Source organism: Sabethes cyaneus, chromosome 2 (genome assembly GCF_943734655.1).
Source record: "Sabethes cyaneus chromosome 2, idSabCyanKW18_F2, whole genome shotgun sequence".
Taxonomy (NCBI): domain Eukaryota; kingdom Metazoa; phylum Arthropoda; class Insecta; order Diptera; family Culicidae; genus Sabethes; species Sabethes cyaneus.
The window spans coordinates 6,615,322-6,628,793 of NC_071354.1; the positions used below are offsets into that span (position 1 = coordinate 6,615,322).

Here is a 13,472-nt window from a genome sequence, read left to right on the forward strand (position 1 = left end):
TCAACGCGTCCGTCAGTTTGGCCCTTAAGTGCTTGTAACTCTTACAAAACATTTGAAAAGAAAAACAAATTATTTTCAACTCACCACAATGTTAACCGGTTTCAGGCATCATATGCCTATCTTCAAGACGACCAATGTTTTTTTAAGTTATTGATATTTTTAACTTTTGTACACTTTGTTTATTTGCAAAACTGTAAAAATTGTCAAGGTAACAGTCACTCACGAACCAAACAAGAGAAGGACTTTCAATAACGTTCAACAAACTCACCGCCTGCTGCTGCGGTCCACATATTTCACTTTTCATAACATTATACTTTTATTTCATTAATTAAGTTCTTCACTATCATCATCATCAGCATCATACGATCGCTAGGTTGATTTGCTTGTCACATGTATTGATTTTTATTGCATCGAAAGTTTTGCTTGCTTTGTTTTGCACTTAACGAGGATATGTATGTACACAAGTATCTTGCAATTATTTTAATTTCCATTCCTTCCCGTCGCCGGATCACCTCCCCGTAGTAGTAGAGATGTGGAACCGCACGATTTGGGGTAGAACGTTTCGTAAAAACTACAGCAAGGAAAAACCTACAATTTCACTCCGCGCGGAAAGAGCGGTTAATTTTTGTTTTGTTTTCGTTATGAAACAATGCGTGTGATTTTCATTTTTTTTTTGTGTGTTAGATAATCCTGTTTGTTTGCGTCTCAGCACAAGTAGTAACTTTTTTGTTCAACTTATTTTAATTCTTGACAATAATTTACAAGGCACATATAGAAATATACGCTCTCACATTCACTCGCTTTGTGTTGTTTTACTACTCACTTTAATTTTCTGTTTTTTGTTTGAATTTCAACACACGCATTCAAACTCGTGCACTCAGCTTTGATTCTGGTTCATACTCTAAGTAGGTTCTAATAATTTTCGTTTTTTGTTATCAGTATTTTGTATAAATTTGCCTTTGAACAGTTTAGGAGGAAGGAAGGGAACTAAATCACATTTCTAAGTGCATTTCTATCGCTTAAAACAAACAAAAAAAATCGTCTCTAACTTTTGTCTCCCTTCGTTCTATGACTTATCTGATATGGAAATAAGTATATAAGGTAAACAGTTTCAGTGTAAACATTCTCTTGAAGAGGAAAATTGTTTTTTTTTTGTTTTTGCATCTCGATCGTGATGTTTAATGCAAGTGTGGGAAGATTTTCTTTTCTCAGATATGTCAAGTATAAGTGAGTTTTCTGTATTTCTTTTTTTCTTGTTTTGTTTTCTACTGGCTTGGGTTTCAAAAAAACCAACACAAAGGTTCAGAAAAATCAGTTCAACTACATATATGTATGGCAAACCTTTCTTCTCTGAATGTCGTCGTATCGTGATATGTTTTTCCGGGGACAGCCCTGCCTGTCTGCCAGGTTTTTTGTATACTTATAACCAGTTATGTTTTGTTATCTGTTATTTCAATAAACTTTATGCTAAGTGATGCTTACAGTGTATAGTTTTGGAATGTAGGACTAACGAGGAAGGTTGTAGGGGGAGGGCCCGCCTACGCTTTCGTTGAGCAATTCTGGCGAAAAACAGAATTTTTTGCACAATGCCATGACAGTCAAAAAAGTTTAGCAGGAAACGGATATGATTTGGAAGGTTGGAAACCTGCCGGGTTCTACCGCAACCTTTGGGGAAGGTTGACAGTAGTGGTACATTGATTGATTTCATGTTTTTAGCAGTCAAATTTTCTGATAGGCAAGATCGATCAGAGCGAAGTGGAGAAGCGGCAAGTGGCCGTCGTCACTGCCTCCAGCAGCGCATGATTTGAAATCTTTCGGTTGCTTTACTCTTCGGTACAGTGACAAAAACTACTTAAGTTTGCCGGGGAATAGTGCAGTTCGACTTCGGTAATTGCTTATGGCAGTTTACGTTTTCATAGCTAAATGATTTTTGTTTTCTTTTCTGATAGGAAACAGAGAAAACAAACGTGTTTTCCTCCTACTTTTTATGCGTACTTGTAAAGGTTTCAATACTTAATAGTTGGATAGATCGCGCGGGGGAAAGCTAACTCAATAATTAAATAAGTATTTATCTGTAAAAATCACATTAAAATCATTTCTCTAACTACGACTATCCATCGGTCTGTCTGTCTGTTTCTCTCGGGTAAGATGGAAAACGAATTTTTTTCTTGTGATATATTGTAATAAAACGATAATCCGTCCTACCTGTGTCGTTTCTTCTTCGACCACTGTTGGTCGAACATTTCGGCCCTTTTTTCTCTAAAGTGGCTTTCGTCTCTTCACAGCTTGCTGGCATCGTAGTTCTGGAAAACCCATTTCTGTGCGTCAACCGCCGAATCACAGTCCGCCATGATCAGCTTCTGCTTGCTCTCGTTGATGGCCAGACACTTGTCGGAGGAACCGTGCCGCAGCAGCCGCGAGTGCGGCGAATAGTTCCAGAACTGGTTGCCCTTCGAGCCGTGGCACGGGTACAGTATCACGTCCTGGCCGGCGTAGTCCAGACAGGCCTCGTCCCGGCGAATTTCACCCGTTTTGCTCAGCATCCAGTACTGGAAAAGTTTTGGTTAGAAGTCAGTTCTTTTCACAGGGACAACTTAAAAAGCGGCACTCGCGCGTCAAACAAACGAATCCGATTTGCTTCCTTTGTTTGTTTACAACTTGCAAAGTGATTCGTTTGCACTGACAGCCGAGCAAATCGAAAAGCAAAGTCTACTTCGATTCGTTAACCTAAACATAGAGAACAACATATTTACAGGAATCTGCTACCAATATCATCATTACCAGCTTGGCCCGTTTTTTGATTTTTTGTTTTCTTCCGATTGGTCTGCAAAAAGGGTAGGTAGTAAAAAGCAGCTGGCATTGTTTAGTTATAGGATAAGCTAAGAACTACTAGTGGAAAGCTAGAACCAGGATCCCACCATTTCTTCGTTTTCAACTCTCAACGAGGACATGCATTTTTATTGGGCTAGTTTTCTATAGCTTTGTTATTTTCTGTACGTTTCTGTCTAATTTCAGATGTGAAATAAACAATTACTCATCAATCAGAAGTACCGATACCAAATTGACTAAAAGGCTACTGAGGCTACTTATCCCAATACTTGCCGTATATTTAATAAAGACTAAATTGCTTCTCAAGAAAATAGTTAATACCAACACCCATGCTTATATTATCCTTTCAGTCAACAATTAGGTAACCTGAATTTGGTGAAATGAAATGGAAGTTTTGGTTTTTAATATATAGCTTGTACGAGAATTGGTTCAGAAACTTGTTTGGTTAATTATGCTGGTGCGAAACCTGCAAAACAAATCATGTCAACTTAACAACTTGACTAAGGATTAAAACTAAAATAAACTCTTTAACATTCACAGACTATGTGTTCCTCCCAAATCGACCCGAAACGATTGCCTAACGAGAAAACATGGTTATTAAAGTGCAGGCAATATGAACTTCTTTTTCTTTTTTAGTTCCCAACTCACAGAAGATTATTTATAAAGTGCGAACGTGAATACTTCAAGTTCTAAATATAACATCAGATTGCGATTGTCACCCTATAGTGTTGATATGTAAATTCCACACATAAATTGGACAACATTATATAGTACTGATTAGTTCTAGATGAACATGCATTGCTACAAACATTTATTTGTTTAAACCACTGAACGTAACGATTGTTAACCCTTCTAGGTGTATGACTAACAAATCAGAATACATATAGTCGAGTGCAAATATCTTTGATAGTGTTGCTAGTATTTTGCATATAAAGAATGTTGAAGAGTTGCACGCGTTAATCGTTGTTCTGCAGTGAAAAGTGAATCATGTTTCTACTTCAAGCATGAGTTGGGAGACTACGGTGGGCCGGCCACGTCGCAAGGATGCCGAACGACTGTGTAGTGAAATCTGTTTTCTCCCCACAGACACCATAGAAGTGCCAAACGTTGGCTCAACCAGGTTGAAGCCGACTTGCACTTGTTGGCGACGAGTAGGACCGAGTACAGTGAAGAGGAATTCCTAATACAGCAAGAGCCACCCCGGCTCTAAGCTACTAAAGAGGAATGGCTCGATTACGGCTAGTTTGAACGATTCCTCATGCAAACTAACGGGGTTAGTTTTTAATTTGAACAATTGGCAACCCTAAATATGCTGGAGCTGGTGTGAACTGGCCGCCCTGCACTTTCCGGAAAAGCCGTTCCATGATTTTCTGCAACTTTTTACGGTCGATGGTATCATACGCAGATTTGAAATCAATTGAAAAATTGTGTACATAAACTCTGTATTCACGAACTTTTTGGCCGCAGCCACAGCCTTAATATTGTGTCCGCCACTGATTATCCTTCAACGAAGCTGTCTTGTTAAAAAGCTCCACAAATCTATCAGTGAAAAATGATCGCATCGAACGATCGACAATTCAACACCTTTGTATAGAACACAAGATACAACAAAAAAATTATATAAAAAGATCACTTTGTAGTCTATTTTGTTGCCTTTATTGTAAATTTGATAGATAATAACATTCTTTCGCTCCTCCGGTATCCAAAATTTTTACAAACCGCCCGTGGTTGGCAACCCAGCCCTACAATTTGGGTTTTTTTACACTCTTATGATGTCATTTAAGACCAAAATTGGTCGTGAAAACCACCATAAGAGTACAATAAAACTTACATTGTTGCCTGGGAAGTGACTAGCTCTCTCGGGCCTTTTAATCAGCTCCACTCCAATGCCATCTTTTCTAATTGATTTATTGTTCTTTAGCTGCTTGATGACCTCCACTAGTGTGTCTATCTTTGGGGCCGGCACCTCTTCCACGTGTATCGCACATGGTTCTCTGCCTGGGTACCATTAAAAGGTGTTCAAAAAAGTTTTGCTTTCATCTTTTGATTATCTCACGATCGACGTTCAGGATAGTTAGTACGATTTTTATCCTGAACCTGACACAATTTGGCTCGCGGCACACATCTATAGCAGAACGAATGCAGAAGATCCGAGAAGATTTGGGCTCGCTACATCTTCATCTTTTCTTTTACGACCATTCTGTGGGGCTTGGGGCCCCTACTGTACAATATTTATGACCGACTTCGGATGAATTACATTTTATCTTTCCAAGCTTGGGCCCTAAGTTCTACCTCAGGTTGCAAAAAGTGCGTTTCAATTTTTAATTAATTAGATTATTTCGGGGCATTAACAGTTTAATATAAGCAGTAGAATGAGTTCGAATAAAATAGAAAATTTTACTTAAATTTGTAAGCATTCAAGCTGCTCATGACACGTTCCAGCGTTACGGGACATTATCCCTACTATGCAGATCGGTTCCTGTTTCATTAAATTCCTGGCATTCTAGTGGAAAATAAAGTACTCTTATAACAACTATTTTACAAGGTATTTGCCAAAAATTTGGTGAAACAGGAGGCGATTTTCAGGGTAACAATGGGTGCTAATTGTGTCCCGTAAAGCTGGAATGTGTCTCATATGAGTATCCTATAAATCTTAGGGCCCCAAATAATCGAGATCGAGAGCATCTCTGCATTGAATTAATATAGAGATACCTATTTTGAGCTTTCATTAGACGATCTTCCAGCCAAGAAATTCGGCAAAAATTGGGACTCTGAATCCAGCAAAACAAAATGATTTCGTGGATTGATTTGGATTTCAAAAATATTTCTGTTAAATCGACTGATTGAAATTTCTACGCAAGTAAGATGACACTCACGACAACTCTGACTTCCCAACAAACATTTTTGTTGAATAACAGCTTAACAAGCGCTTGTTACCCGGTAATTAGCTGTGCAATGGTTGAATAAACTACTGTTACACAAAATATTTGTTGAGTTCTCTGTTCACCATTTTTCTGATTTTTCTAAACTTCTAGAATAGGAAGGAGCTCACCACACTCCTTTTATACTCAAACTAGCTGACCCGACAAACTTCGTATTGCCACAAATTAACCTGTGTTGTACATAAATCATGAATCTCGGATGATCTTTGTCACTATCTCGAGTTTTGCAAGCCCCCCAGTGGGCGGCGCTTCCGACGGCGGGTCACCGGCAACACTCGCGACCGTCTCAGCCTGAATGATCTAGTGTTACTATAGATAGTTTTTGTGGTCTTGTATTGACTAATGTTTTATGGAAGAGTCTCGAATTTCTCGAGTTGGATTAGTTTTTGTGTTTCGCAAAAATTTCTGTTTTATTTGTATGAGAGTCCATATCCCCCTACCACAGGGGTGAGAGGTCTCTAACTATCATAAAATAAATTCAAGACTCAAAAATCTCCTACATGCTAAATTTGGTTCCATTTGCTTGATTAGTACTCAAATTATAAGGAAATTTGTATTTCATTTGTATGGGAGCCCACCCTCTTAAAAAGGAAAGGGGTCGTAATACACCACAGAAAAAAAATTCTGCCATCTAAAACTCTCACATGCCAAATTTGGTTCCATTTGCTTGATTAGTTCTAAAGTTATGAGCAAATTTGTATTTCGTTTGAATGGGAGCCCCCCCCCCCTCCTAAAAAGGTAAGACGTCCTAATTCATAACGGGAAAAATGGTTGCCTCCAAAACACCCACATGCCAAATATAGTTCCATTTGCTTGATTAGTTCTCGAATTATGAGGAAATTTGTATTTCATTTGTGTAGAAGCCCCCCCTCTTGAAGTGTGGAAGGATCCTAATTCACCGTAGAAAATATTTTTGCCTCCAAAAACCTCCACATGCCGAATTTGGTTCTATTTGCTTGATTAGTTCTCGAGTTATGAGGAAATTTGTATTTCATTTGTTCAGGAGCCCCTCCTCTTAAAGTGGGGAGGGGTCCTAATTCACCATAGAAAATTTTCTTGCTCTCGAAAACCTTCACATGCCAAATTTGATTGCATTTGCTTGATTAGTTCTCGAGTTATGAGGAAATTTGTATTTCATTTGTACAGGAGCCCCCCCTCTTAGAGTGGGGAGGGGTCCTAATTCACCGTAGAAAATTTTCCTGCCCTCGAAAACCTTCACATGCCAAATTTGGTTCCATTTACTTGATTAGTTCTCGAGTTATGAGGAAATTTGTATTTCATTTGTATAGGAGCCCCCCCCTCCTAAAGTGGGGAGAGGTTCTTATTCATCATATTCTTACCTCCAAAAACACCTACATGCCAAATTTGGTTCCATTTGCTGGATTAGCTCTCGAGTTATAAGGAAATTTGTATTTCATTTGTATAGGAGCCCCCCCCCACTTAAAGTGGGGAGGGGTCTCAATTCATCATAGAAAAAAATTTTGTCTCCAAAAACACACACATGCCAAATTTGGTTCCATTTGCTGGATTAGCTCTCGAGTTATAAGGAAATTTGTATTTCATTTGTATAGGAGCCCCCCCCCACTTAAAGTGGGGAGGGGTCTCAATTCATCATAGAAAAAAATTTTGTCTCCAAAAACACACACATGCCAAATTTGGTTCCATTTGCTTGATTAGTTCTCGAGTTATGAGGAAATTGGTATTTCATTTGTACAGGAGCCCCCCCTCTTAAAGTGAGGAGGGGTCCTAATTCAACATAGAAAATTTTCTTGCCCTCGAAAACTTTCACATGCCAAATTTGGTTCCATTTGCTTGATTAGTTCTCGAGTTATGAGGAAATTTGTATGGAAACCCCCCCTCTTAAAGGGGAGAGGAGTTATAATTCCCCTTATAAAGAGGGGAGGGGTCTCAAATTACCCTAGAATAAATTCTTGTCACCGAAAACACCCACATGCCAAATTTGGTTCCATTTGCTTGATTAGTTCTCGAGTTATGCAGAAATTTGTGTTTCATTTGTATGGGAGCCCCCCCTCTTAGTGGGGGAAGGGGTCTCTAACCATCACTAAAACCTTTCCTGGCCCCAAAAACCTCTACATGCAAATTTTCACGCCGATTGGTTCAGTAGTTTTTGATTCTATAAGGAACACAGGACAGACAGACAGACAGAAATCCTTCTTTATAGGTATAGATAGAAGATAGATTGCCACATATATAATTTAACACGCTCGTTTTTTTTTGTCAACCGTAATGAACTTACTTATTACCAGTACCAGTCATTTCCGTGTTTGTGTTATTCTTTATTTCTTTTTGGAGCCATTTTCTGTTCTGTTGAAATAAAATATTTTTGGTATTCTCTCTCTCTCTCTCTCTCTCTCTCTCTCTCTCTCTCTCTCTCTCTCTCTCTCTCTCTCTCTCTCTCTCTCTCTCTCTCTCTCTCTCTCTCTCTCTCTCTCTCTCTCTCTCTCTCTCTCTCTCGCTCTCGGTAGGTTCAATAAACACTGTGTCGCTAGGTGATGCCTTTTCTGGATCTATTGTCGGCCAGATCATCAAAACCCACCGGAAGAACATTACGAGTCACGTTGATTGTTTCTCCCGTCCTCCGTAGCTGCCACGGATCTGCTTTCACGACCAAAGAAAAATACCTTGATTTTTCTACTCTTGAGCCAGAACGCACTGCTTATCATATTATGGGAGACCCCGAGCCGCTCGAGCCAGTCGCGCTGACCGTTTGCTGTCATCAAAGTTGTCCCGCTTCCTGCCATCAGAGTCGTTTTGGCGCTAGGGTTAAGTTTGGCGAAGGGTTCTCCCGAACTTCATCTCCAGTACACCACTCTCCGAACTGTCACTGTTCATCAGACAACAGCAACCATTTCCATGGCCCACTGAGACTGCTCATTACCGTTTCGCTACTAACCGATTACTGTCGAAGAGCGTTTTTGACTACCAGTCTTATCGTTTGGAGTCATCTTTATTCATCTCTGGTATGCTCATCTGGCTGCATTTTGGAAGCCCTTCGTTTTTCCAGCCCAGCCTTGCATTTCCTGCCAGTTTCCAGCTAAGTCGTTCCGGGCTCGTGGTGGCTATGTGTGGATTGAGGGTCTTCCAACTTGCCCCATCAGGCCAGAAAATAACACAGCCCGCTGACGGTGGCGAGAGTTCTGGCACAGTCGATAATGGATAGCACCCACCGACGTACCCGTAACTTTTGTGGAAAATGATCGTACGATTCCGAGCCGCAAGCAGGATGTTATTGTGTTCTATAAAAAAAACCGGTGGAAATTCCACCGTGGAATAAACTCTGATGTTGAAGACTAATGACTAACTCTATTGGACCGCTGATTGATTATCGAACGGTTTCCAGTCAAGTTTTCGGTTCCGATTATGACGTTTTTCGTCGTGATTGGAACCCCAGCAATAGTTGCAAATCTACCGGCGGTGGTTTTCTGGCAGCTACTCGTCGTGGTTTGGAAGGTAAAACCATCGAGAATAACTCAAGGAACTGTGCAGAGCAAGTGCTACGCCCAAGTGCTGTGGCAATGAAACTGTTACCACACAATATCCAGCTTTTTACGAGCCATAATGGCGGACGTGTTCGTAATATTTGAACAGCATTTTTACCATTTCCCCAATACATCGCACATTTTCTTTCCGTACACTCCTTTAGTTTTACCGTGAACGCGCGGAAAGAAAACGCGCGATGTATTAGAGAAATGTCAAAAATGATGTTCAAATATTGCGCACACCTCCGCCATTATGGCTCGTAAAAAGCTGGATAGGGGTCTAGATAGTCTTACTTCTCACATCTAGTTTCCGTCCCTCCAGTTTAATCATTCTCTACACTCTTAAATGATTCTACCCGTTAATAAATCAGATTTAGTTAAAGCTAGGTTGAAACTACTCAAAATTCTCTTAAAGTGTACAAACTCAGATTTTAAGTAGTTTTTCAACCAAAAAATTAGCAGTAAGAACTTGAAAGTGCGTTATTTGTCACAGAGAATAATTCAATTATCGGTAGCAAGCAGCCAAAATTGATTGAATTTTTTATCCAAAATCCAAAATTTGAGTTTGTACGCTTTAAGGCCGTGAACCATTTCGCGATATTTTTAACTTTTTGGTTAAAATTTGGCAATTCGATGGTTTTTCACCTTCTGGCGAAAATAACCCTGCTCGGGAGCATAGTTAGTTTTGACAGTTCGATGGTTCGCTTCTGAGAGCCAATGAGATATGCACAGGTGCGGAAGAGAGCTTCGAAGTGTTTTACTAATTTTTCGTTGGATTTTTTTGCCAATTTATGGATGTTTATAGTATAATTGGACCGCTGCTCTCCATGCTGTTTATTAACGATATATCGGCCCTGCTTCCAGACGCTATGCCACTTGCTATTTGCAGATGATATCAAACTGTTTAGGATCGTCAGGAGTTCCGCAGACTGTCTAGAACTCCAGAGTTTAGTAGACATTTTCATGCAGTGATGTTCCAGAAATCTACTTACTGTTAGTATCGAGAAGTGCTGTGTTATTTCATTTCACCGAAAATCCAGCCCAGTGATATTTAATTACACAATGTGTTGTCAGGCAGTTGCTAGAGTAAACCTGGTTCGTGATTTGGGTGTAACCTTGGATACCCCGCTTACATTTGGCCCATACTACAATGAAATAATCGCTAAGGCGAATCGGCAACTTGGATTTATGTTTAAGATAGCTGAGGAATTTCGCGATCCTGTATGCCTTCGATCGCTTTATTGTTGCCTTGTGCGATCTCTTCTTGAGACCAACTCGGTCGTTTGGTGTCCTTTCAATGCCAATTGGATTTCGAGAATAGAAGCCGTGCAGCGGAAATTTGTGCGATATGCTGTACGTTTCCTCCCATGGCGTAATCGATTCCAGCTACCAGCATACACCGAGCGCTGTCAGCTTCTTGGAATACAGACTCTGGAACGTAGACGATTCGAGGCGCAAGCTGTGTTTGTGGCAAAAGTTCTGTCCGGCGAAATTGATGCTCCGAGTATTCTGCAGCAGCTAAACTTGTACGCACCGGAAAGACCGTTGAGGCCCAGGAATCTTTTGTTTTTACCCCATCGAAGTGCATCGTACGGACAACATGATCCTATCCGCTATATGTCGGCAAGTTTCAACGCAGTTGCTGACTTATTTGATTTCAACACTACCACTTCAGCGTTTAAGTCACGGCTTCGTAGATAGCTGTGCTCTTTGTGTTTGTGTATTGTTCGTTTTTATCATTAAGACAACCACTTTGTTAGATGATATTTTTTTCAAGCAAATAAACATATAAACAAATAATTAATTTCTTTATTCAACCCAGGTTGAAATGAAATAAATTTTATCTATCAAATAGGATCAAATAATCACCAAAAATTCATCCAATTTCAACCCGGACTGAATAAACAAATCCGTTATTACAGAAACATATCTTTATCCTCACCTTATATGCTCTCATTGAGCAAAACAAATTATCAATCTGTCAAATATGAAATGGTTCGCATTCTGAACTGATTTTAACCATTCGAGAAGAAATATCTGTCGAACTGTCAAATTTTAACTAAAAAGTTGAAAATTTCGCGAAATGGTTCACAGCCTAAGGGCATTTTGAGTAGTTTCAACCTCCTCACTTAGGTGGCTTGCCGTCCCAAGACAAAGCCTGTTGAACAAAGTTTCTCCATGTAACTCGGTTGAGGGCTACCGCTCTCGAATTCCTCGGACACCGAGTACTCTCCGCCAGATCTCCCTCCACCTGGTCTAACCATCTTGCTCGCTGCGCTCCTGGTCGTCTTATTCCTACTGGATTAGTTGTTGTCCGGCATTCTTGCAACATGCCCCGCTCATCGTATCCTTCCAGATTTAGCCACCTTCTGGATACTGGGCTCGCCATAGAGCTGTGCGAGTTCATGGTTCATCCTCCGCCTCCATACTCCATACAGTTTCAATCTAGCTTTAGCTAAATCCGACCTATTTACGGGTAGAATCATTTAAGAGTGTATACACACATCGTGTTGGAAATGTGCACATATGGTTCTTGTCCATAAAAAGGGAAGTAAATGTGATGTTAACAATTAACGGGGAATCACATCGCTGAGTGCCGTCTCGAAGATACTTGAGCTGGTGGCTATGGAACCGTTCCCGATCAGGAGGAGCTAACCAAATTATAACAAGTTATGTTACCAATGGACTGGTTTGTTACCAACTTTTCCAACAACGGTTGTTATAAATTAGATAAATAATAACATCCGTTGTTATAAATGAGCGACGGTTAATGGTTACAAAAACAAAAATTCTAACTAAATTTATTCTAGTCAATATCTGATTATGAACTGGCCTTGATATAGTTTTATCTAAATTATAACACATTTTGTTAAGAATTATTTTTCAAAATTTAAATAAAAAATAAAAATATTTTATCAAATACAATAAATGTTATGCGACGTAATTCATTTTATATTGAAATAATGATATTAGTTAGACAAATTTTTTGCAAATAACATATTTTGTTATAAGGGTGATATTTAGCATGTTTAGTGACGAAACTCATATTACTCATTTATATCTAAAAGAGCTATCACTATCACAATCTGTTACAAATTTAATTTTCTTTGTTATTGTTTCTTCATCAATTTGTTATGTTTATGTAGTTTTATAACATAATGTGTTATAAAACTGATATAACCTTGTTATGGCTTCCTGATCGGGTTACATCATATACAATGGACAGTGTGGTCCAAAGAGCTCTGACGTTATATATACCGATTTATCCGCAGCTTTTGATAAGATAAACCACGTCATCGCAATTACAAAACTACGCAGACTGGGTTTTAGCGATAATCTTTTGCAATGGTTTCGCTCATATCTCATCGATTGACAACTAGTGGTTGCCGTCGGAGGCTATCGGTCCAGTAGATAGATAGCCTCGCCAGGTATACCTCAAGGAAGACACCTAGGCCCAAAATCATTTTGAGGCCTTCGCCACTTGGTTCGACGTAAACCGTATGATAGTTAACCCTGAAAAGTGCTCAGCAATCAGCCCCAGATTGCGGGGGTGAAACGAGTGCAAGCAAAAACGACAATGACTTTATTCCTGAACTCAAACCTAATATATTTAACCTTTCCGGAGCGATGAAGCTATGAAAAATCTGTATACCACCCGCATAAAACATTTTTTTCTTTCAAAAATATGTTAGGTTAGGGTTTTCTTATACGCAACTCTGTCACTTTGAGGTTTGCTGCGAGTCGGAAAACTAGTCTACCCCTGTGCCTATGATCCCCAAAAATTTTACCTTCATCTATCTTTGGCTAATTCCACCTGTAAAAGTGTAAGTTAACTAAATAACGACAACCTACGTCGTGTCGATTGTGTGAAATCCCTCATATCCATAGATAAAAAACAATAGTAATTAATAGCATAAACGAAGCGAATGACCATTCACCATTGTAGTGGAGCTAAACTTTCTACGTATAGTAAGGATTGTTTTGTTTTTAGTAAACATGGTTGAAGAAGCTTTGTAGTTTTCCCCATTTTGTTTTGTTTTGTGTTTACTGCTTGTTTTTGGGTTAAATACCTGATTACCACCCGCCTGGTGGCAAGGCCACACACCGAGCGGCGTATGCATGTCCTCGGGCTTGGCGGCTGAATCAATACACAAACCTGACCACGGGTTTGCGACCTGAGGAGAGTGAGTTTGTTTTTTTT

At 39.6% G+C, this 13,472-nt stretch overlaps 1 protein-coding gene across 4 annotated transcripts in view; it reads right to left on the bottom strand.

Moving 5' to 3' along the window:
• Window positions 1-313: 313 nt before the first annotated feature.
• The window catches only part of LOC128738911 (putative polypeptide N-acetylgalactosaminyltransferase 9), a 191,081-nt gene continuing 177,922 nt past the window's right edge, over window positions 314-13,472 (bottom strand). For all 4 annotated transcript variants that reach the window (XM_053834391.1, XM_053834388.1, XM_053834389.1 and 1 more), the window contains exon 11: window positions 314-2,549. In XM_053834391.1, coding sequence (XP_053690366.1) covers window positions 2,280-2,549 — 270 coding nt within the window. In that variant the 3' untranslated portion in view covers window positions 314-2,279. The remainder of the gene's footprint in view (window positions 2,550-13,472) is intronic.